The 23,345-nt window shown below is 52.8% G+C and overlaps 1 protein-coding gene across 7 annotated transcripts in view; it reads right to left on the reverse strand.

Annotated features, from left to right (window-relative positions):
* The window catches only part of SPECC1L (sperm antigen with calponin homology and coiled-coil domains 1 like), an 85,417-nt gene that overhangs the window by 44,250 nt on the left and 17,822 nt on the right, over positions 1-23,345 (reverse strand). For 3 of the 7 annotated variants that reach the window (XM_070475686.1, XM_020907371.2, XM_020907370.2), the window contains exons 2-5: positions 18,545-18,734; positions 14,604-14,757; positions 9,765-11,410; positions 8,573-8,780 (exon numbers count right to left, since the gene is read on the reverse strand). In XM_070475686.1, the coding sequence (XP_070331787.1) occupies positions 8,573-8,780; positions 9,765-11,410; positions 14,604-14,757; positions 18,545-18,697 (2,161 nt within the window). In that variant the 5' untranslated portion in view covers positions 18,698-18,734. Of the gene's footprint in view, positions 1-7,116; positions 7,130-8,572; positions 8,781-9,764; positions 11,411-14,603; positions 14,758-18,544; positions 18,735-23,345 lie in introns of those variants that run through there. The other 4 variants (XM_070475687.1, XM_020907375.2, XM_070475688.1 and 1 more) reach the window with 4 other exon arrangements.

A 23,345-nucleotide genomic window follows, 5' to 3' on the forward strand; every position in this document is an offset into this window, starting at 1 on the left:
GCCTTCCAGGTCTTCTCATCACAGCAGGAAACAGCTTTCCTCTTCCTGCTCTTGCCTATTCTCTCGTCTCGAGCCGCCCATGCTCACCACGGTCATCAGCTTCCACGTATCAGGATGCCAGGCCCTAGCTGGTCTGAACCTCAGGAACTGCAGAGGGCAGGCAGGGCAGAGTGCAGCTGCACGCGTGCGCAGAACAGGGCTACGCAGACAGCGCGTGGGAGGTGAGGCCACAGCTAAGATGGGCCTGAGGTCTTGCTGGTGTCACTGTTCTCAATACGAGTCAGCTGCGTTCTGATCGGCACGTCAGCAGCTGTATTTTGGAGGCTCTGCTGAACCGTTTCTTTCTGCTGTTCTCCTCTAAGCTCTTCTAAGATGTTAAAAGCCGCGTTCCTAGTGGCTCAGCGGCAAGGAATCTGCCTGCCAATGCAGGAGACAGAGATTCGATCCCTGGATCAGGAAGATCCCCTGGAGAAGGAAATGGCAACCTGCTCTAGCATCCTTGCCTGGGAAATCCCATGGACAGAGGAGCCTGACAGGCTACAGTCTATGGGGTCGCAGAGAGTCGGACTTGGCTAAACAACAAGTATTAAAATGTCTATTAAGTCCTAGCTGGTCTTTCTTACTTAACAAAGAATGATTCGCATCAGACACTCCTGAGTGCTTCTGGAAGGAACAACCAGCTAAAGGAAGGCTCCTGAGGATAGGAGCCTCTGGTGGGCGTGGAGGGGACGCACTCTGGACGTACAAGTGGGAGAAAGCGGTTTCTGCAGAGGCGACGGGTGTGTGCGCGTGCCCGTTTCAAGGCGGGGCTGAGCTGCGCGCCCTCTGTGTGGTCCCCTTTTCAAGACAACACGGAGCCTGCAGCCACCTCAGGCACAGTACGAGGGTCGTGGTGCTGGGGCCCTGGGCCCGTATTCCCACCTTCCTTAGACGAGCCCAGGATGGCGTCAGGCCGACAGAGGAGGGGGTGTGAGGACCCCCAGGGCCTTATGTCTCGGCTTCAGACCCCACGGGGAGGTTTGATGCCCTCAGCCCCAGGGCGCGGCTGGGGACATCACTACTGAGAGGTGCACAGTTCTCTGGGCCACAGACCTCTTTGTTCCCACTGATGCCCAGGTCCAACTCCATCGGCTTTACATAAAGTGTTCCAGGGACCACTCAGAGCTCTTGGCCTACGGACAGGATCCTTCCCGTGTTCTCTCTGCTCTAGTGTTCAGAGTATTTTTATCTCTCTCCTGCCGTGTCACCAGCACTCTGGGAGGGAAAGGAGGCACATATGACCTCAGGCCATCGTCCTGAGCTGGAAGTCTTAGAGTATTTAATGGGAGAGTTGCTGCGCAAACCTTCCCAGCTCAGACGTGAAGTCCCAGTGCGGCGGAGGAAACCGCAGGCCAGGCCAGCCTGGTACGCCCTCCAGGTCTACATGGTGCTGAGCTCTCCGGGGCGCCGTGTGGGCCCCCGACTACACACACACCACGTGGTCCTGTCCCACAGACACCAGGGATGCCCTGCTCGTTGTTTCCAGCCTTCTTTCTCCCCAGATAATGTCCACGGAAGTGGCTCTTCTACGTCTCTGATTTGCAGTTTAAATGACTCAGTAACTTTTTGTAACTATTTTTCGCTGTCTAATTTTTCAGTTCCAGTACTAGGTTCATTTTTAACAGTTTTTACTTCTCTGTGGAGACTTGCTGTTTGTTCATCACGACGAGTATGCTTTCCTCCATGTCCTGAGTACACTCACAAAAGCTGTTTTGAAATCCTGTCTATTAATACTGAAGTCAGAAGCACGCTGGGGTAAGGGATCACTGACTACTAAAGTGCAGGATTTCTTTGGGGCGGGGGGGTGGGGGTGGGTTGGTGACTAAAAAGGTTCTAGAACTGACTATGGTGATGCTTTCATTCCACAGGAAAAAACCCTCCTCTCCCAATTAGCAGTATTCCCTTTCATAGACCCCTAAATCAAGTGCTGACTTAGCACACATCCCAAATGCTAGAATTCTTGAGGAAAAAACTAACTCCTATGAGATTATGTAGCTATAACCATAAATTACATGAAACGTGTCTGGATCCTGGTTCCTATCAAACAACTATAAAGGACATTCCAGGGTCAGCTAGGAAAATCTGCACGGGGGTATTCGATGATGCTAAGAACTTATGCCTAGCTTTGCTAACTGTGATACTGTGGTTACGAGGAGAATGTGCTAAAATATTCAGGAGGTCAGTGTCCACAGCTTACTGCCAACTGGTTCAGCTAAACACACATTCAGAAGGCAAACGCTACAAAACGCTACTGACTGCTGCATCCAGGCAGGAGGTGCTAACTGCAAAACAACTCTCCAGGTACTTCTGCATATTTCAACTTTTTATTTCATAAAACGGGACATGCACGCACTGCTATATGTGAAACGGATTGCCAGTAAGGACCTACTGTGCAGCACGGGGAACGCTGCTCAGTGGGATGCGGCAGCCTGCACGGCGGAGCAGACGCACGCACGCTCTGCTGAGTCCCTTGCTGTCCACCCGGAACCCTCACAACACTGTCAGTCAGCAGTCGTTTCTGGGCTCGTCCTCAGTCACTTCTGACTCTCTGCAACTCCACGGACTACAGCCCACCAGGCTCTTCCATCCGTGTGATTTCCCAGGCAAGAATACTGAATCGAGTTGCCATTCCCTATTCCAGTGGATCTTCCTGATCCAGGGACTGAAGCTGTGTCTCCTGCATTGCAGGCGGATTCTTTACCCACTGAGCCACCAGGGAAGCCCGTTAATCAGCTATCAGTTCAGTTCAGTCACTCAGTCAGGTTCAACTCTTTGCGACCCCGTGGACTGCAGCACGCCAGGCTTCCTGTCCATCACTAACTCCCGGAGCTTGCTCAAACTCATGTCCATCGAGTCAGTGATGCCATCCAACCATCTCATCCTTTGTCGTCCCCTTCTCCTCCTGCCTTTCAATCTTTCCCAGCATCAGGGTCTTTTCCAATACGTCAGTTCTTCGCATCAGGTGGCCAAAGTATTGGAGCTTTAGTTTCAGCATCAGTCCTTCCAGTGACTATTCAGGGTTGATTTCCTTTAGGATTCACTGGGTGGATCTCCTTGCAGTCCAAGAGATTCTCAAGAGTCTTCTCCAACACCACAGTTCAAAAGCATCAGCTCTTCGGTGCTCAGCTTTCTTTATGGTCCAACTCTCTCATCCATACGTAACTACTGGAAAAATCATAGCTTTGACTAGACGGACCTTTGTCAGCAAAGTAATGTCCCTGCTTTTTAATATGTTGTCTAGGTTGGTCATACCTTCTCTTCTAAGGAGCAAGAGTCTTTTAATTTCATGGCTGCAGTCACCATCTGCAGTGATTTTGGAGCCCAAGAAAATAAAGCCTATTACTATTTGCATAATCAGCAATACCCAAATACAAAATAAAACATTTTATAATTAAAATCCGTACCCTGTTTATGTAATTTTTATTTCGGCAGTGATATGGAAAATTTTGTCCCTGGAAACCTAACATTTCTCTAGCTATCACCCCAATTACCACAAGGTGTCACTCTTCACATTCACAGCAAAAGGTTTGCAAGGGAAAGTCTATTTATTATCTGTACTAAAAGGAAGACACTGGACTCCCAAGTTAATCTGAAACTTTAGAACCATCTGTATTTAGGAAGTAAAATGCAGTATCTCTCTCAGTTCAGAGACAATGAAATACAAATGACATAAATGTTAAACTAAAAGTTTTCTAAAACTTTAGATGAAAAAGTGCATCACTATGTCTTTCAGGAATACAGTCTCACCAGCCACTTCAGTATCCACACACTTGGGAATAGTCTGAATAGACCTGAGGGGTCGTCCTACAATCACCACCAGACAGCTTTAGGGCTCCTGCAAACAACCCCCCTCTCCTGGGAGTAGCCCCCCCCCCCCACCGCCGCACCCATGGCACAGGTGCTCCAGCTCCATGTTGCATCCGCCTGTCGGTCCGCAAAGAAGCAGGACCCGAAATGTCAACAGCTCTAACCAAGGCTGGTAAAGGTCCACTTTCATTCCAATCCCAAGGAAAGGCCAAAGAATGTTCAAACTGCCACACAGCTGCGCTCATTTCACATGCTAGCAAGGTAATGCTCAAAATCCTTCAAGTTAGGCTTCAACAGTACATCAACCGAGAATTTTCAGATGTACAAGCTGGATTTACAACATGTACAGACATACAAGAGGAACCAGAGGTCAAACTGCTAACATCCGTTGGATCACAGACAAATATCTACTTCTGCTTCACTGACTACACTAAAGCCTTTGATTGTGTGGATCACAACAAACTGTGGAAAATTCTTAAACAGATGGGAATTCCAGACTGCCTTACCTGCCTCCTGAGAAACCTGTATGCAGGTCAAGAAACAAGTTAGAACCGGACATGGAGCAATGCACTGGTTCCAAACTGGGAAAGGAGTATGTCATCAGCAGGGTGTAGCATCACCCTGCTTTTTAACTTCTACGCAGAATACATCACGTGAAATGCCAGGTTGGATGAATCACAAGCTGGAATCAAGACTGCTGGGAGAAATTTCAATAACCTCAGATATGGAGACGACACCACCTTAATGACAGAAAGCAAAGAGGAACTAAAGAGCCTCTTGATGAAGGTGAAAGAGGAGAGCAAAAAAGCTGACTTAGAACTCAACATTTAAAAAAAAACTTAAGATCATGACATCTAGTCCCATCACTCCATGGCAAATAGATGGGGGAAAAAATGAAACCATGACAGACTTTATTTTTTTGGGCTCCAAAACTACTGTGGATGGTGACTGCAGACATGAAATTAAAAGATGCTTGCTCCTTGGACAAAAAGCTAGACAGCATATTAAAAACCAGAGATGTCACTTTGCCCACAAACATCCATCTAGTCAAAGCTACGGTTTTTCCAGTAGTCATGTACAGATGTGAGAATTGGACCATAAAGAAGGCTAAGCGCGAAAGAATTAATGCTTCGAACTGTGGTGCTAGAGAAGATTCTTGAGAGTTCCTTGGACAGCAAGGAGATGAAACTACTCAATTCTAAAGGAAATTAACCCTGAATAGTCACTGGAAGGACTGAAGCTGAAGCTCCAATATTTTGGCCACCTGATGCAAAGAGCCAACTTATTGGAGAAGACCCTCATGCTGGGAAAGATTGAGGGCAGGAGGAGAAGGGGGCGACACAGGATGAGATGGTTGGATGACATCACTGACTCAATGGACATGAGTTTCAGCAATGTCTGAGAGATGGTGAAGGACAAGGAAGCCTGGCATGCTGCAGTCCATGGGGTCACAAAGAGTCTGTTACTATTGGGTGACTTAAAAACAACCAAGGCATCCAGAAAGGTTACCTCCATCCTGCCCATCCCCACCAGGCCATCCTTTGCAGGCATTACAACTTAAAATTTGTTAACAGTCAAGGAATCCAGGTAAAGAATACATAAGAACTTTTTAAATGTATCATTTGGAAATAACTTGCAAGTTACAAAAAGATACAAGAAATAGCACAAGGACCAGGACCTGAACACCCACTACCTTTATTCAGCCTTGCCGACCGTAACGGTGTGCCATGCCGTGCTCCATAACCTGCTGTCTCCGCTCCCTGCCCGTCTGCCTGCCTGTCGTCTCTCCTTCCTTAAGTACATACGCCATGTCCCTCGCCCTGGCATAACGCAGTGTGTGGTCCCCACCAACATGCAGGCCCAGTGGGCTGTCCACCTCATGCGCTTATGCCGACGTCTGTCCCCACGCCCTGAGGGCGGCCCAGGGCCCAGCAGGCAAGGGAGCAGGGGCTGGCCCGCCCCCAGCCCTCTAGCCTGGGACTCTGCTCAGCCTCAGCCCTTCACGACACCGGCATCTCTGGAGACTCAGCCCCGCTCAGTCCTGGGCTTCCGGCACAACACTCCTCATCTCCCGTCTTTAATGTTTCTTTACAACTGGCTGAAGTCGTGGCTCAGCCAGAGTGTGGCCTGGCCATGTCCACGCGGCCCTGTCACAGGGCTGCCCAACTGTTCCACTGCATACTTTTTCCCCCACTTGCAACATAGTAAACAGTCTGTGAGAGGATCATGGAAACTCCCGTTCTTCATCACATTTTCCACACAGAAATGCTAGTCCTACTTCTGCAACTTTTTTTTGTAAGTCTGAAATAACTACAAAATAGTTTTTAAAAATCTTTTAAAAAGCAAACAGAGCAACTCAAAATCCTAGTTCCAAATCTACCTGACCATAAAATCTTCATGGAAAAGAGGAAAATTAAACAGATAAACAAAAAAATGCAAAAAAAAAAAACTGTGCTGTAGGCCTAAAGAGCAATAGTTTTTGGTCTCACTACACTTGTAACCACTAGAGGTTGATGATAAACGGCTTTTCCTAAGATCTAGAAAGTTAACAACCCCATTACCATCTCACTTAGATGCCTTTTCATAGTGAAGCAGCTTTAAAGTGAGGCCTCTGTGTGAGGGCCCTTCAGGAGTGATACAGCGGCGACGGCGGTGCCGGGGGCTGCAGCCCACACGTGTCGGCCCGGCCACGGCGCTGCTACCGCGGAGCCCTGCCCACAGAGCCGTCCCACCCGTCCGTCCTGAGCGTGCACTGTCCCGTGTGTCGGGGGGGTGGGGGACCTCACTCACTCTCTAAGTCGGAGATGAGCGTGCTTTGTCCCATGTGTTGGGGGGGGGGACCTCACTTACTCTCTAAGTCGGAGATGAGCGTGCACTGTCCCGTGTGTTGGGGGGGAGGAGACCTCACTCACTCTCTAAGTCGGAGATGAGCGTGCACTGCCCCATGTGTCGGGGGGGGACCTCACTCACTCTCTAAGTCGGAGATGATCGTGCACTGTCCCATGTGTCGGGGGGGGGACCTCACTAACTCTCTAAGTCGGAGATGAGCGTGCACTGTCCCCTGTGTCGGGGGGGGGACCTCACTCACTCTCTAAGTCGGAGATGAGCGTGCACTGTCCCATGTGTCGGGGGGGGAACCTCACTCACTCTCTAAGTCGGAGATGAGCGTGCACTGTCCCGTGTGTTGGGGGGGAGGAGACCTCACTCACACTCTAAGTCGGAGATGAGCGTGCACTGTCCCATGTGTCGGGGGGGGGGGAACTCACTTACTCTCTAAGTCAGAGATGAGCGTGCACTGTCCCATGTGTCGGGGGGGGGGAACCTCACTCACTCTCTAAGTCAGAGATGAGCGTGCTCTGTCCCATGTGTCGGGGGGGGGGACCTCACTCACTCTCTAAGTCGGAGATGAGCGTGCACTGTCCCATGTGTCGGGGAGCGGGGGGGACCTCACTCACTCTCTAAGTCGGAGATGAGCGTGCACTGTCCCATGTGTCGGGGAGCGGGGGGGACCTCACTCACTCTCTAAGTCGGAGATGAGCGTGCACTGTCCCATGTGTCGGGGAGCGGGGGGGACCTCACTCACTCTCTAAGTCGGAGATGAGCGTGCACTGTCCCATGTGTCGGGGAGCGGGGGGGACCTCACTCACTCTCTAAGTCGGAGATGAGCGTGCACTGTCCCATGTGTCGGGGAGCGGGGGGGACCTCACTCACTCTCTAAGTCAGAGATGAGCGTGCTCTGTCCCATGTGTCGGGGGGGGGGGAACCTCACTCACACTCTAAGTCGGAGATGAGCGTGCTCTGTCCCATGTGTCGGGGGGGGGGGACCTCACTCACTCTCTAAGTCGGAGATGAGCGTGCACTGTCCCATGTGTCGGGGAGCGGGGGGGACCTCACTCACTCTCTAAGTCGGAGATGAGCGTGCACTGTCCCATGTGTCGGGGAGCGGGGGGGACCTCACTCACTCTCTAAGTCAGAGATGAGCGTGCTCGGGGACCTCACTTACTCACTAAGTCGGAGATGAGCGTGCACTGCCCCATGTGTCGGGGGGGGACCTCACTCACTCTCTAAGTCGGAGATGAGCGTGCACTGTCCCATGTGTCGGGGGGGGGGGGACCTCACTTACTCACTAAGTCGGAGATGAGCGTGCACTGCCCCATGTGTCGGGGGGGGACCTCACTCACTCTCTAAGTCAGAGATGAGCGTGCACTGTCCCATGTGTCGGGGGGGGGGGGGACCTCACTTACTCTCTAAGTCGGAGATGAGCGTGCACTGTCCCATGTGTCGGGGGGGGGGGACCTCACTCACTCTCTAAGTCGGAGATGAGCGTGCACTGCCCCATGTGTCGGGGGGGGACCTCACTTACTCTCTAAGTCGGAGATGAGCGTGCACTGTCCCATGTGTCGGGGGGGAGGAGACCTCACTCACTCTCTAAGTCGGAGATGAGCATGCACTGCCCCGTGTGTCAGGGGGGACCTCACTCACTCTCTAAGTCGGAGATGAGCGTGCACTGCCCCATGTGTCGGGGGGGGACCTCACTCACTCTCTAAGTCGGAGATGAGTGTGCACTGTCCCGTGTGTCGGGGGGGGATCTCACTCACTCTCTAAGTCGGAGATGAGCGTGCACTGTCCCGTGTGTTGGGGGGGAGGAGACCTCACTCACTCTCTAAGTCGGAGATGAGCGTGCTCTGTCCCATGTTTTGGGGGTTGGGGGGTTGACCTCACTTACTCTCTAAGTCAGAGATGATGAGGTTGTCGTGAAGCTTCACCGCCCGGTGCTGTTCCACTTCGTCTTCAAGTTCAAAGATTGTTTCTTTCATGTCGCTCCTTTCTGTCTCTTTTTCTTCCAACTCTGATCGTAATTTTTCTAAGGTCATGTTCAGATCTTCTATTTGCTTCTTAGCTTCCTCTTGGAAGGCTCGGTATTCGTCTTCTACCTGTGTGAGATCGATGGCGCAGATCAGGAAAGTGAGTGCTGCTCTGAGCTACGTCCCAGGACGGAGGCACAGGCCGCCTGGGCTGGGAGCGAAGCGGGCACTGCTCTGCGAGAGCAAGGAGGGCCGTGTGAACACTGTGGGCACCCAGTGACTCGGACATCAGACAACACGCCTCAGCATGGCGCGCCACCACACCACTGAACTCACACTGACATCACGCTGAACCTCGCTGCGGTACTCACGAAGACGTTTTGGAAGTTTTCCCTTCTCCAAAGTTTGGACTGAAGGCATGCATCTGATCAACGATTAACATGCTTTCCCACAAAAATGATGTCTGCTTTCTGACTGTTTCAATATCAAATTAAAAACAGAAACCAAAAATTCTCAAATACTGTTAAAACTGTTAGTTCATGGGGGCCCCCATACATGTATGCACCAACAAATATATCTCCTAAACTGTATCTCTGAAAGTCATCCCTTAAAAAAAATTAAGATTTACATTATTAACAACAGACTCTCATACAAATGGCACAGCAGCTTAACCCAAACTCATAGAACTCTACTTGAAAAACCACACCACAGAAGGAGAAGAAGAGGCAGACACTGCTGACTCCACAGACTGGAATTCTGGCTCTCCGTTTTTCTTGTGTCAAACTACAGCCGTGAGGGCACTGTGACTCTGCATGACATGCTCCCCAGACATGTCAGGCTCCATCACAGGCACCCCCAGAACTGGGGACACCTTCTGTCAGGCGTGACTCTAGCCTTAACCTTTCACAGGCACAGGACCACAGTGAAAAAGTAAGAGTGGAAGTGACATCATTACAAGAACACTTCACTGCATCCCAATACAAGGAGTTTAGAAAAACACCAGCTTAGGAAAAGGTAGTGACACACCACCGGGGCTGCCGGCTCTCGGGAAGCATGCCGTGTACTACAGCCACGTCACGCGGCTCCAGAACCCTCTATCTACTTCAACAGTACCTTTGCGATGGTGTCCTGCAGCCGGTTGGCATCATTCCGGGTGTGGGCCAGGTCTTCCTGCAGGCTGCTGGCCAGAGTCTCTGCCTTCTCTTTGTCCAGCCGGACACTCTCCAGGAGGTCCTGGATGTCGGTCTTGTCTCCAGAGTTATGGATGGAATACAGCTCCGCCACTTTCTGCTTCTCGTTCTCCAGCTGGGCCTTCAGGCGATTCATCTCGATCTGGTCACTGGCCACGGTGGCCCTGAGCTCCTCCAGCGTGGCGGCCAAGGCCGCCCTGCCCCTCTGCTCGGACTCGACGGCGCGCTCCATGTGGTGGCTGCGCTCCTTGAGCGCCCCGATCATCTCCTGCGCCTCTTTGTTGTCCTGCTCCGCCATCTTCAGGGTGTTGCTTAAGTGCTGCTGCACGCCAAGCAGCTGCTCCCTCTCAAAGCGGGTGTTCTCCGCCAGGTCCACGTAGCGCTGCTCCAGCTCCAGGTAGCGGCCGCTCTTCACGTCCTCGTCCAGGACGTAGGGCACGCGGTGCTCGTCCAGCAGGGAGCGGAAGTACTCGATCTGCCGGCTGAGGAGCTCCAGCCTGTCACTCTGCTGGCACAGGGACTCCACGAGGACGGCCTTCTCCTCGCCCAGCCGCTCGTTCTCGCTGTTCAGCTCCTGGGTGACCTGCTGCAGGTCGGCCAGCTCCTGCAGCGTGGCCTGCAGCTCCTCGCTCGTGCTGTGCTGGTTCTCCTCCATCTGCTGGATGCGCTCCGTCAGGCACGCCACGGACACCTCGCTGCCGTTCCCGCTGCTCCCCTTGCGCGAGCGCGCCCGGCTCGGGACGCCTTCTGACTCCGAGGACGAGGGCGCGTCCAGGGCGTCGTCGCTGGACGTGAGGGGCTGGCACGCCTCGCTGCACTCGCTGCCCAGGTTGTCCAGGGAGTTGCTGATGTCCATGTGCTGGCGGCCCATGAGCGCGCCCTCATCCTGGCTCAGCAGGTCCTCCACCGAGCCAGGGGCCGAGCCCTCCACCGAGGAGGCCAGCGTCCCCCCGCCGTCGCTCTGGTTACCCGGGGCGATCTCTGGGCTCAGTGACTGATAGCCAAACAGCTTTTCGGAATGGTCCAGCCTCTGCTCCAGGGAGAAGCCCAGAGCGTTGAGCCGGTCCTTCAGCATCCGGTTCTCGTTCTTCAGCTGGTTGAGCTCCTCGCGGATGGCGGCGTTCTGTTCCTGCAGCTGCAGCAGTGTGGACTCCACGTCAGTGGGTGGGTGCGTGGCGCTGACCTCCTTCTCCTCGGACTTCTCATCGCCCTCGGGGAGGGGGTCCTCGCTGATGCCCAGCTGGGCACGCATGTCCCGGAGCTCGCTCCGCAGATGTAAAATCTCCACGTCCTTGGTTTTGGCCAAGGTGAGAAGATCCTTCACTCTGGCCTCCAGAGCAGCTTTGTCGCTGATTTGATTGTCCGACTTGGACTTGCTCATGCGGACATCGCATTCTGCAGCCGTGCGACTGCGTGAGCGTTTGGCCGACGCCACGTCATTAGCCCCCTGACCTGCAGAAGGTAGTTTTTTGCTCTGGTTTAGTCGGGTACGTTCACGTAATCTTTCTCTAGTAGAACTGGACTCTTTATTACCTGTGGAAGTGCTCCGCTTGGTTGAAGAATTCGTGCCTACATGATTAAGACAGAGAGTTTAAGGCAGAAAATTAGCAGGAGACAGGCACACAGCTATGCCCCAGGTGAAGGAGGAGTGGTCTAAGGAGCTGCACAGTGACTGTGATAGTCTGCCTGAGACTCTGGTTACTTACGGTCAAGTTCCGCTCCCTCCAAACAGGAAGGTCAATCACCCTTAATCTACCAGTGGAAACAGAGGTTTCACACGGAGCTGCATGCTGAAAGGGGCGAGTTTTACGGAATGTGAGCTGTATCTCAATGACACACATGGACTTGAGTCCTAAACCATGGATTGCAACAGGTGGCTGGAGCCCAGTGTCCGGGGGAGGCTACAGGAAGGTGCCTCAGGGGATAGCCAGTCACACAGCAAACTACCCACAGAACCAGAAAGAAGGCAGGCCATGGAAGACCAGAAGGGAGAGGCAGCCTCGGGACAAAGAAGAAACCTAAGCTGCCACAATAAAGAGAAAACCGTGATGAAAGAAAACGCAAACAACTTCACATCATGAAATGCCACGTGTGCGTGCTGTCGCTGAGTCACGTCTGATCCTTTGCGGCCCTATGGATGGTAGACCACCCGCTCCTCTGTTCGTGGAACTTTCCAGGCAAGAATACTGGAGGGGGCTGCCACTTCCCCTTCTTCAGGGGGGTCTTCCCGACCCAGGGAGGGAAGCTGCATTTCTTGCACTGGCCGACAGATTTTTTACCACTGTGCCACTTGGGAAGTGCCACACAAATAGCACCAATAACAAGAATTATTAAAATACGCAGCATGCACTTACCCTCACCACACACACATATTAATAGCTCATACACAGTAATTTACACAGGTTTCATTAGCATCATCCTGTTTTACAGATGAAGAAACCCAAAAAGAGATGATAAATCATCTGCCAATGTCCCACAGGTAACGTACACGGAAGAGCCAAGATTCAAACGCAGGCAGACCGTGTGGGAGAACCTGCAACTTACCAGGACCCACTCGGCCTTTATCGGAGTCAGAAAACGATGTGGCGTCAACGCTAAGGCCTCATAACACATTCATCAAACAAGTCACAATATCACCAACTGCTAAATCTTTAAACTTGTGCAAACAATTGACATGACCATGTATTTAATATAAAAAGAACGTGTTTAAATAGCCACAAATACTTAAAGAAATCATTAGACTTTTTACTTTGAAAAATAAGTCCTAGACCCAACCAATAAATATTCTTAACGAGCCAAATGGTTCTTCACGTGTCAGTACCAGGCTAACCAGGGAGCGGAGAGCGGAAGCGCTGCCTGCCGGGGACGACGTGGGAGGAGCCCCTGCTTCCGCCGTGGCTCGGGGGAGCACAGGGAACGGACGGTGGCCTCGGCAAACGAGCACTCTGGTGGAGAGGAAGCCAGAGGACGCCTCGTGAAGCAGGAGGAGGAAGAGCAGCAGGAGTGTGGGAGGCAGGGCAGTGAAGCGGAGGGAGGCCACGCTCGTGGAGCAGAGCCCGCTCTGCAAGAACAGAGGGGGGACAATGAACCTGCACTAGATTTCAAGGGCAGCGGAGAGACTGCCAACGGAGGCTGGGAAAGGGCCTGGGGAGGTGACCACTGGATGCAGCCCGCGAGGGCGGGAGGCGGGCCAGCAGGGAAGCGTGTGTCTGAAGGCCGGGGGCAGGGAGGGGGTGTGAGGGGTCAGAGTCCTGGACCTCCTTTTCGCCACACAAGCCGGAGCATTAAATGTGGTGACGACCCGGGCTCCAGGGTGCAGACCTACGGTCCAGGGTGCTCCATCATCAGCTCTGAGGCTGGCACAGGACGGGCGCCCGGGAAGCACTTGCTGGGCGGATGAGTGCATGGTTCGCACGATGCTGAGCTGAGAAGCCTCTAACTGACACCTCTGAGGATGGCCTCGCCCTCCGGGGCTGTGGTGAGGAGAAGAAGAAGAGCCAAGTAAGGCTGTCCACGTCCCCTCCTGGTGACCACGCCGCTGCAGTCAGCGTGCGCCGGGGTCTGAGTGGAAGGAAGAGGCCACAGAAGGTCAAGGCAGGGGGGAGAGCTGGCACGCCCAGCCGAGGAGGAAGTCCAGTACACACAGCGGGGACAAGAACCTGAACGACGAGAGCAAGCGAGCGCCTGCTCTGGTTTCTGCCGCTCCGCTTTCACACACTTAACTACAAACATAGTATCCTAAGACTACTGGAAGTTTCCAAGTTTTTTTCTTTCAGTGTAAGAAGCAACATATAAAGTGTTACTCCCTGGACTAGAGAATGAGATCTTAAAGAAAAATCCTGCTGCTAATGAAGGAAGAAAGAATGGCAGGACTGGAATGAATGGAGCTAGGCACTGACTATCAGAGGCTGCTCATGTCAGGGAGCGGAGACAGCCAGAAACCACGGGCCATCTGATGGACGGACGACGGTCCCGTGTGAAGGAGCGGGCAGGAGGACGGGAGGAGCCTAAATCTGTCCCAGCAAGGCTCCAAACGCAGGGACACTGACAGTAACAGAGAGAACAAGGGAACACGGTCATGGGCATCGCAGGAGTGCGATACCAAAATCCAGACCACGAGAGGGAATTCCCTGGAGGTCCAGTGGTTAGGACTCTGTGCTTTCACTACTGGGGCCTGGGTTCGATCCCTGGTGAGGGAACTAAGATCATGCAAGCCGCATGACATGGCCAAAGAGAAGGAAATAAAATCCAGAAACTCTATAGGTCAAACAATCAGTTCCTACAAAAGCTAAATTGTGAGGGAAAAAAGGGGGGGTGGTAAAGTCCCAGATTTAAACATGAGGACTGAGGAGAACGCCAGCAACGGCCACATGTGGGCCTCAATGACCCCTGGTGAGCCCTACCCCAGACAAGCAAGCAAGAGCATGTGTGCAGCAGTGATGAGACAGCGGAAATCCAAATACTTACTGAATGAGTAGCGATTTGAGAAATGATCAGTTTAAGGCCTGATAATGGCATTGTGAATGTATTTTTAAAAGAGCACTTATCTTTCAGAGAGAATCAGATATGTGTGGATGACACCTGGAACTGAGGTGGGTGTCAAGGAGCCCAAGCAGCAGGGTGAGAATGGCCCAAGCGGCAGGGTGGAGATGAAACGCCACAGCCGTGCACAGGTCAGATGTTCCCCAGGACCGAACGGCGGTCCCTGAGCACCGCCGCCCCGCCTGCGGGACAGGGCAGCGTGAGCCCGCCGAGCGCGCACCTGTGCTGGTCCTGGGCCTGTTCTCCGCGGCGCTCATGGCAGAGGCGGGCGCAGGTGGCGCGCTGGAAGAGCAGGCGTTCTTCTTCCCTTTGACACCATTGGTCACGGTCACCCCTCCAGCCATCCCAGCTAAAAGGTCATCACTGCTCTTGGTCTAGAAGCAACAGAAGATTAACAACAAACTGATTAGATAAAGTGAGACTAAATAACGTTCTGACCCTAAACAAAGCCCTTGACTTTCGGGCTGAGTCCAACACCTCTGCAAAGCCCTCCTGGCAGCTACCAGGCAGCGCATCCCTTGGTGCTGCAGAAACGGAACCTTCTCACTGGCTCATAAACAACCGCAACTTCTTTTTAAAAATGTGAAAATCACAATGTACTCAAAGATGTCATGGGAGCCCACCATATGCCCCCACATGCCAGATTCAGTGAGGGGTGAGAGGAAGTGATGACACCCTACTTGCTACCCCTCATCTAGGCTGTGACTCTCCAACCAGCAGCCGTGGAGTCGCACCATGCGCCATCTGCCAGTTTCTACAGAAGCGTCATTAAGAGTGAGGAAGAACCTCCACTGCTCTGAAGTGATCCAGAGACGGAGCCAACATCTAATAGAAGTTACTCTGAAATATACTTTTTTAACCTTTATCTTTTTTTTTTTTTTGGTAGCCTAAGCCAAAATTGAAAGAAGGGGATTTTTTAAAAAGCCCACATAACATACAAATAAAAAACTAGAGACTTTATGGTTACAGTGAGGGTTAAATGATCATTCTACTTGAGAAAGACCATTTGATTTATTTATGTTTTATGAAGATGACTGAAAAACATGTGAGTTTTTTAAAAAGAAAACAAGTACTCTAAGATAACTGGGTTAGGGCATAAATTTACTATTTAAGAAAAAAAAGTGAAGAAATCTGATTTTACTTCTCCTAGAAATGAGAAAGAATATTCAGCACCGCAGCTGCTGAAGCCCAGGGCCTAGAGCCCGTGCCCTGCCACAAGAGAAGCCAGCACAACAGGAAGCTCATGTACCGCGACAAGAGAGCCCGAACCGCATCCAAGACCCACCACAGCCAAAAATAAACAAATAGATTTTTTTTTAAATAAAGATTCAAAAGTTTTGCCTACTAAGGTGAAGTGGCCTTTCTCTGCATCTCACTAAATCTAGCCACAACCTTTGAAACAAGAAGTAAAGAAACACATAAACTTGGGACTTCCTGGCAGTCCAGTGGTGAGGAACTGGCACTTTCCACGCTGGGGCTGGGTTCCATCCTGGGTTGCAGCCAAAAACAAAAGAAAGAAAGAAACGGGACTTCCCTGGTACACAGTGGCTAAGGGCCCGCATGCCGATGCATGGGGCATGGGTTCAACCCCTGGTCTGGGAGGATCCCAGGCCACAAAGGAACGGAAGCCCTTGAGCTGCAACTCCTGCAGGCCGTGCCTGCGGAAACCATGCTGCAGCTGCTGGAGCCTGGGGGCCTGAAGCCCGCGCCCCACAGCGAGAAGCCTGCGCACTGCAACTCGAGACGGGCCCTCCCTCACTGCAGCTAGAGCAAGCCTGCACACAGGAGTGAAGACCCAGGCCGGCAAAGAAGGAATAAATTACTTTTTAAAAAAGAAAGGCACATCTCCACACCCCACAACTGCAAGAACAGTGCACATGTTCCATGAGCCCTGGGCAGTGACAGAGCTCGTGTGGGTGTCCACAGGAGCTGGTGTGTGCACGCGGCACCCAAGTGATTGAAAGTCGAGCACTTCATTCCTGGGGTTAACCATCAAGGCTAATCAGTTACAGGGATGAATTCGGGTTGTGGGAAGTGACCATATACTGGAGAAGCACAGTGAAACATGGAGGAAAGACAAAGTAACACTTAGGTTTGTGGGCTCTCCAAGCCCTTTTGCTTTTTCCAATTTTTCCATTTTCACTACTTTCTTCTTTCCTTCCTACCTTTTCGCTCCAACTTCTCTTCAACGACCCTTTGTCCTTCTTAAATGAAAGCACTTGCTGCAGTAAGGGGAACTGTCCCCAAACAGCATCGCCTCTTGCACGCCCCTCCCCAGCGCGCACACACAACCCGTAAAAGTCAGCCAGCTGAGCGGGGCCAAGCCACAGACCCTGGCACAGCAAGAACGCAGCTCTCCCCGCCGCACGGCGGGGCAGCGCTCACTGCTCAAGCCCAGGCGCCCTCAACGGGCGCCACGCCTCCCGAGCCCCGACACGCTCAGGGCGCGCTCCAGAGGGAGCCGCAGAGACCGCCTGCCTGCGAGGAGGCGGCAACCGGCTGGCAGTACGCACGCCCCACGCCAACGCTTCAACCTGCTCCTCCAGCCGCCTAAGTCACAGGTCACCCAGCTCCACAGGCACTTCGCTGCAAAGACAGCCCAGCAACTGAGTGACCGGCAGGAGAGGCAGCTCTGTCACAGAGGAAATGGCTCAGCGTGCTGATTCAGACTGAAGAAGCAGGGCAAAGGTCAACTCCGGGTACCGCCCCAGGGTCACAGGGTGACACCCGGCCACTCAGCAGGGCAGCGGCGAGGAGAAACCTGGGGGCATCTCCCAGCCCCTGGAATGAGTCTGTCTTCAGGTTCGACAACCTAGGGATAGAAAAACTAGCACATCCTGCTAGATCTTTCCACACATATGAGGAAGTCCCTCATCAGCTGTTCCTGCGAGGTGCCCTTAAAATAGTTAAGTCACATCTGTGAAGCACTGCGTGGACAGAGGCTTCTGGACAGAGTGTGTTTCAGGCACCGCTTGCTTTCTCCCCATCAGACAAGCAGCAACGCTCTCCAGGTTTCTGCAGAGGCAAAGCTTCCACCTCAGAACAAGCAAGCAAAGAATAAACAATGAATTCTGGCCTGAGACACTGGAGGCAGACCACGGGGTTCTCTGTCCACCGAACCAAACGCCAGGCCAGCAGAAAAGGCGCGGGCAGTCTCTCGGACACTGAGAGCAGCATGGGGAGGCTGCCGCCGTCAGGAGGGACTCGTGGGCCGAAGAAGCTTCCCGGGCTGAGCCGCAGAAACCCTGCTGCCATCACTCACAAAGGCCCGGCCCTCAGCCAGGCCCTGCGCACCGCTGCCTTCTGACCACAGCCCGAGGGCGCACACGGCCAGCCTGGCTGGCCTGCCCCCGAAGCCCAGCTCCAACACCTCACTCCCCATGACGACAAGGAGAAAACCAGCCTCCAAAGGAAGGGGTGTAACGAGAAAACCAGTCACACTCTAAGTACACTAATACCACCCAGTTCTACGTGGGATTAATACTGGATCAGCACAGTCTTCAGGGCAATGTATTAAACGATGGGGCGGGAAGAAGAACCCGTGTGGGTTCAGGAACATCGCACTGGCCATCCGGCCAGACCTTGCGCGCCCCATCAAGCCTCCTCAGGCAGAAACAGCGTTCCCCTGCTGGAAACGGCGCACACCGCTCTCCTGCTCCCCCAGACAGCCGACCGTTTCTCGGTACTCGAGCTATTCCTGCAAACAACTCGGCTCCAAGCCGCGCTCCATGGGCTCCTGGAAGGGGCCTCTGCCCCGCAGGCACAGCACTCTGCTCGCAAGCCAGCTGCCACTGGGTGTCGCCGCTGAAGACGGCCCGAGCACCAGTGAAGCCCCCAACACCGTGAGCCCCTCACAGGCAGCTCACAGCGGAACCCCAGCGACACAGCGCCTGTGGAGCTCAGGCCTCGCAGGGGTGCGCCCCTCCCACACCCGCCACGCGCGTGAGCTCAGGCCTCGCAGGGGTGCGCCCCTCCCACACCCGCCACGCGCGTGAGCTCAGGCCTCGCAGGGGTGCGCCCCTCCCACACCCGCCACGCGCGTGAGCTCAGGCCTCGCAGGTAGATGCGCCCCTCCCACACCCGCCACGCGTGAGCTCAGGCCTCGCAGGGAGATGCGCCCCTCCCACACCCGCCGCGCGTGTAAACGCGTCACATGAATACCTTCGACAGTGCTGCTGTGGCCCCAGGCTTCACGGGTCTGCTGCCCGCAGAGGCGGAGGAGCTGCTCTCGGGCCTGGCTTTGTCTGCGGCCTGCACTCTGCTTATCCCCGACACCTTAGGCGCTGAGCCAACACTCCTGCTTGCTTTCTTCATTCTGGGCTGCCTCTTCGTGATGCATTTACAGGCAAATCTGTGGAGAGAAACGGCGTCATACCAAGAACAAAACTGCAAGAAAGTGCTTTAGAAATTTGTTTTTGAAGGATCTTACCATGAAATAAAAATGTCTGAAAGCTAGATGTCGTTACAGAAAATAATGAGGAAAAATTCTTAGACTTGTTAATCAAAACGCACTTCCTTCTTGAACACTACTGATCTGAAGTTACTCTGCACTCCAGCTCTCTCAGTACAAAGGACACCCCAGACCTCTAACAGCATGAGCCAGCACAACACACGTGCAGAGAAGCAACAGCCGTCCTGGCAGCGAGCGTCAGCCACTTCACAGGTCTCCACGGCGACCACGCTTTCCAAATTATCCAGCACAGTCCCAGGTTCAAATATTTGTTGTAACATTGCACATAAACCAGCAGACAGCCCAGAAACTCCAATATCAGGATCTAAATATATTTCCCAGGATATCTCTTTTATCAAGAGGAAGCTCCAAAATGCCTTATCAGAACAGAAGACTCAACGCTTCGTTCAGTAAAGGCATTCTATACACCTGTAAGAGCCTGGACAGGAACCTCCCCCCAAGTGGAGCACACTGGATTTCACAGCTTGGAGGACCTGGAATAACAGCACAGAGTACTGAGGCCAGAACAAACCCTAACGCATCTCTATGAGCAGAGCCGGAAAGCAGCCTCTACAGTAAGATCACGTCTGGAGAGACACGTTGGCCAGGTCTGGGTACAGAAAGTAACAGAACCAACAGAAGTGAAAGCCTGCTGTGAATGCGAGGGCCTTTACATAGAGCGACACTGAGCGCAAAGAGGCTGGTCTGTTTCAGGACGGTTTCTACACACTATTAACAATAAAAGGAAACTTACAGAATAACCTCTTGGAAGAGAAAAGGTTCCTTCCAACAGCCTCAACGACCACTTCACCCAGACTGTGCTCCAACGCTCCAGATTCATCTTGCCCGACCTGACACAAGCTGTACCAGCTGGTCTGGTGGCAGGAGCAGTGAGACAGAGCAAAGGGCCCCGCCCCACCTCCCCTTGACAAGGCCTCAGAGCAGACAGAGCGCTCTGACCAACGCCACACACCACAAGCAGAGCACGCGGGACCTCCGGCTCCTCTCCAGCCTTCAGCCAACTTCTCGGCTAGTCCGTCCAGAAAACGCCGCGCTTGGTGGTCAGATCACCGTCCGCTTGCTCCCAAGCTTGCAGCCTTCTTCCTCCGCACCCCATGAGCGCTCGGCCCACGGCCGACACTCCCTCGAGATCAGATCCACCAGCTGCTTGCTCCAGGCTCCCAGAGGACACCAAAACTGACCCAGACAGACGCTTCCCGGAACACACGCAACACAGTTACGCTGACCCCTGCCGACCAGCAACTCTGCTCCTCCACCTGTACAAGGAAAGAGAGTGGCTGGACCTGTCCCTGAGCTGATTTTGTAGAAAAATCAAATCCTAAGAACCTTTCCTTCAGCCTCTCACTTTCCTTTTGAATCACCTTCTCTTTTCCAAGTCTCTTGTCTTGTAATGGTTCCCGTAAGTTTCTCTGCTCCAAATTCCAGGGCAGCCCTCCTTCCCACACCACTCGGCCCTGCTCCCGCTCTCTGAGCTTTTCCTAGGTCAGCACAACCCAAGGGACCTGACTACAACAATGAAACTGTTCTGGAGCCATCTGTGCTGCCCAGGGCTGCTGAGCGCCTGACATCCACCTAGGGCGACCGTCACTGTCTCTGCCCAGAGGTACAGGCAAGCGAACAACCGCTTCCCACACACGAGGATGGCTACAAGCGAGGAGACAGCCAGTGACAAACGTCGGCGAGGATGTGGCACGACTGGAGCCCTCACAGGCTGCTGGCAGAAACGCAAGCCAGTGTTGCCACTTTGGAACACGTCTGTCAGTTCCTCAGGTGGTAAACACAGGCCCAGCAATTCCACTACTGATACATACCCAAGAGAAATGAAAACACTTGTCCACACAGAAACACATGTACAAAAGTCCACGGGAACATTATGCATGATGATCAAAAAAAAAAAAAGGAAAAAACCCAAAGAACCTCAAAAATTACCAATTAAACCATGACAGAATTCTTTGTTAGCATTTAAATAGCTTTTTACTTACTAGCACGTATTTGTTTCTTACTGGATATACATTATCATATAGTTCCCTGTTTACACGCTTTCTGCATACAAAATAACTTTTTGTTTCCATTTTAAATGTCCATTAATTGACCATGCATAAAGAGAATGTAAGGGGTTCCCAGGCGGCTCAGTGGTAAAGAATCCGCCTGCCAATGCGGGAGAGGTGGGTTCGATCCCTGTGTCGGGAAGATCCCCTGGAGAAGGGAATGGCCACCCGCTGCGGTACCCGTGCCTGCGGAACCCCGTGGATAGAGGAGCCTGGTGGGCTACAGCCCAGGGGGCAGCACAGAGTCGGACACGACTGAGCGCACACACACTCGCAGAATGCGGGCTATCCATCCGGCTGTTTATCACTTGGGCATGACTGGCACAACACGCACAAGCCTTGAAAACACTGTACCAGGTAAAAGCAGCCAGATCCAAATGAACATGTACTCCGTGACTCCCACTTGAACAAATTTTCCAGAAAAACCCAACCCAGAGGCAGAAGCCGTACGGAGGCTAACTAGGGGTGGGAGACAGAGCACTAACTGCCATGGACATAGGCTTCTCTTCGGGATGAAACATTCTAAACTTGCCTTATGGTGGTGGTGACCCTGTGAATGTACTAAAAACCACTGAATTCACATCATTTTCTGGCTGCACTGTGAGGCTTCCGGGATCTCAGTTCCCCAGCTCAGGGTTTGACCTCAGGCCCTCGGCAGTGAAAGCATGCGGTTCTAAACACTGAATCGCCAGGTAATTCCTAAACTTTACATTTTGGTGGGTGAGCTGTGTGGCACGTGAATTACTTCTGAATACTGCTATTCTGCAGGAAAACCAATGACATCAAAGCAGAGCTTCTGGAAAGCAGACCCCAGTGCTGGAAAGCCTGACAAGATAAAGCAGAGGACGGCGGTTGTGCAGGCGTCGGAGGTGACAGAGCTCAGCAGCAGCTCTCTGCATGTGGCGATGCGGGCTGGCCCGGGAGTCTGGCAGCATGGAGTCCGGGGCGCTCTCTCGGACCAGCGGTTCTCGCCACCGGGCCCGGATCCCCTCTCTCTAACAAATACGCAAGCACACCTTTACTGCTGAAATGAAATCCAAAGATAACCTCTTTATGACACACATTCTTTCTAAAAATGTCTACATAACGTGCCAACAACATGAAAATGATTTACAATAAAACACATGTGAATTTCGACAAATAACTGTTCAAGCAAGACTATACTAGGAATTAAACAGTCAGACACCCACAGCTCTGAGCTGAATCACCATGACAGGTACAGACAGTCCTGACTTGGGCACAAGGTCCTGGCAACTCAGGTACACGCCATCTCCCATGAATGCTCCCAATAGCGTCGTTTTCTGAAAGGGGAACCACACTTGTGGCTAATCTTCTGTCAACTTAAGCCATGGGGCACCCAGACATTTTGCCGGAGTATTGTGGGTGTAAAGGCGTTTCTGATTGAGATCAATCATTGGATTCACCGGGTGGGTGAAGCTTACTGTTCTCCTTAATGTCAGTGGGCCTTACCCAACTAAGGGAAGACGTGAATGGAACAAAAAGGCTGGAGTCCGATGGAACTCTTCCCCACTGGCTTGAGGTGGGAAGTTGGTGTTTTCTGCTACCAACTCTCTGGGGGGCCCAGCCTGCCAACTGCAGGCCTTGGGATGGCTCAGCCCCGCCGCTGCGGAAGCCAACCCCTTTTAACAAGGCTGCTGCTGTCCTGCTGGTTCTCTCTCCGCTGCTGGGGCTGGCTCCATCGCTAAGTCCTGTCCAACTCGTGCAACCCCGTGCACAGGGGAGCCTGACAAGCTACAGTCCATGGGATTCTCCAGGCAAGAATGTTGGAGTGGGTTGCCATTTCCTGCTCCATCTCTCTCCGGAGAACCCTTACACACTTCAAAAAGCGGAGAACAACTTTCCCTCGGTGTCTGCAGTAACTGCGATCCTGGAAAACTCCACATATATCCAAAAAATATATTTTAAAAAACCTTTGATGCAATAAGATTCTAGACTCAGTCGTAAGTTTGTTTTTTTCTATCCACATAAATAATTTAGCAAGATATTCCCAAGTTTCTCAGATCTCAGGAGTTTTTATATTGCGGAACTGTCAATTAATTACATCTAGAACTCCAGGGCCCCCATCTGTAAAATGTCAATAGTGTCCACCAACTGCTGAGACAAGTCAGGGGAAAAAAACGGCTACAATTTTCTAAAATGACCCCTATTAAGGGCAAGGATGCTCCAAAACCGGCTGACCAGAGACCCTGGCCCTCTGCACCAGGCTAAGGAGTGGGGATTGCTGGCCAGGAGCCCAGGTCTGGGGGAGCGGCCAGGCGACAGCGAGGTCCACACACGCGCAGCACTCCTACACACGCACAGCACCCCCACACACACACACACGCAGCACCCCGCCAGGGCCCGAGAGCTGCGCACAGACCAGGCGCCTCCCCGCACAGGGCATCACGAGCTCCAGCCCAGAGAAGTCAAATGTGGGGGAATA

Source organism: Odocoileus virginianus, chromosome 12 (assembly GCF_023699985.2).
Source record: "Odocoileus virginianus isolate 20LAN1187 ecotype Illinois chromosome 12, Ovbor_1.2, whole genome shotgun sequence".
NCBI classification, from domain to species: Eukaryota; Metazoa; Chordata; class Mammalia; order Artiodactyla; family Cervidae; genus Odocoileus; species Odocoileus virginianus.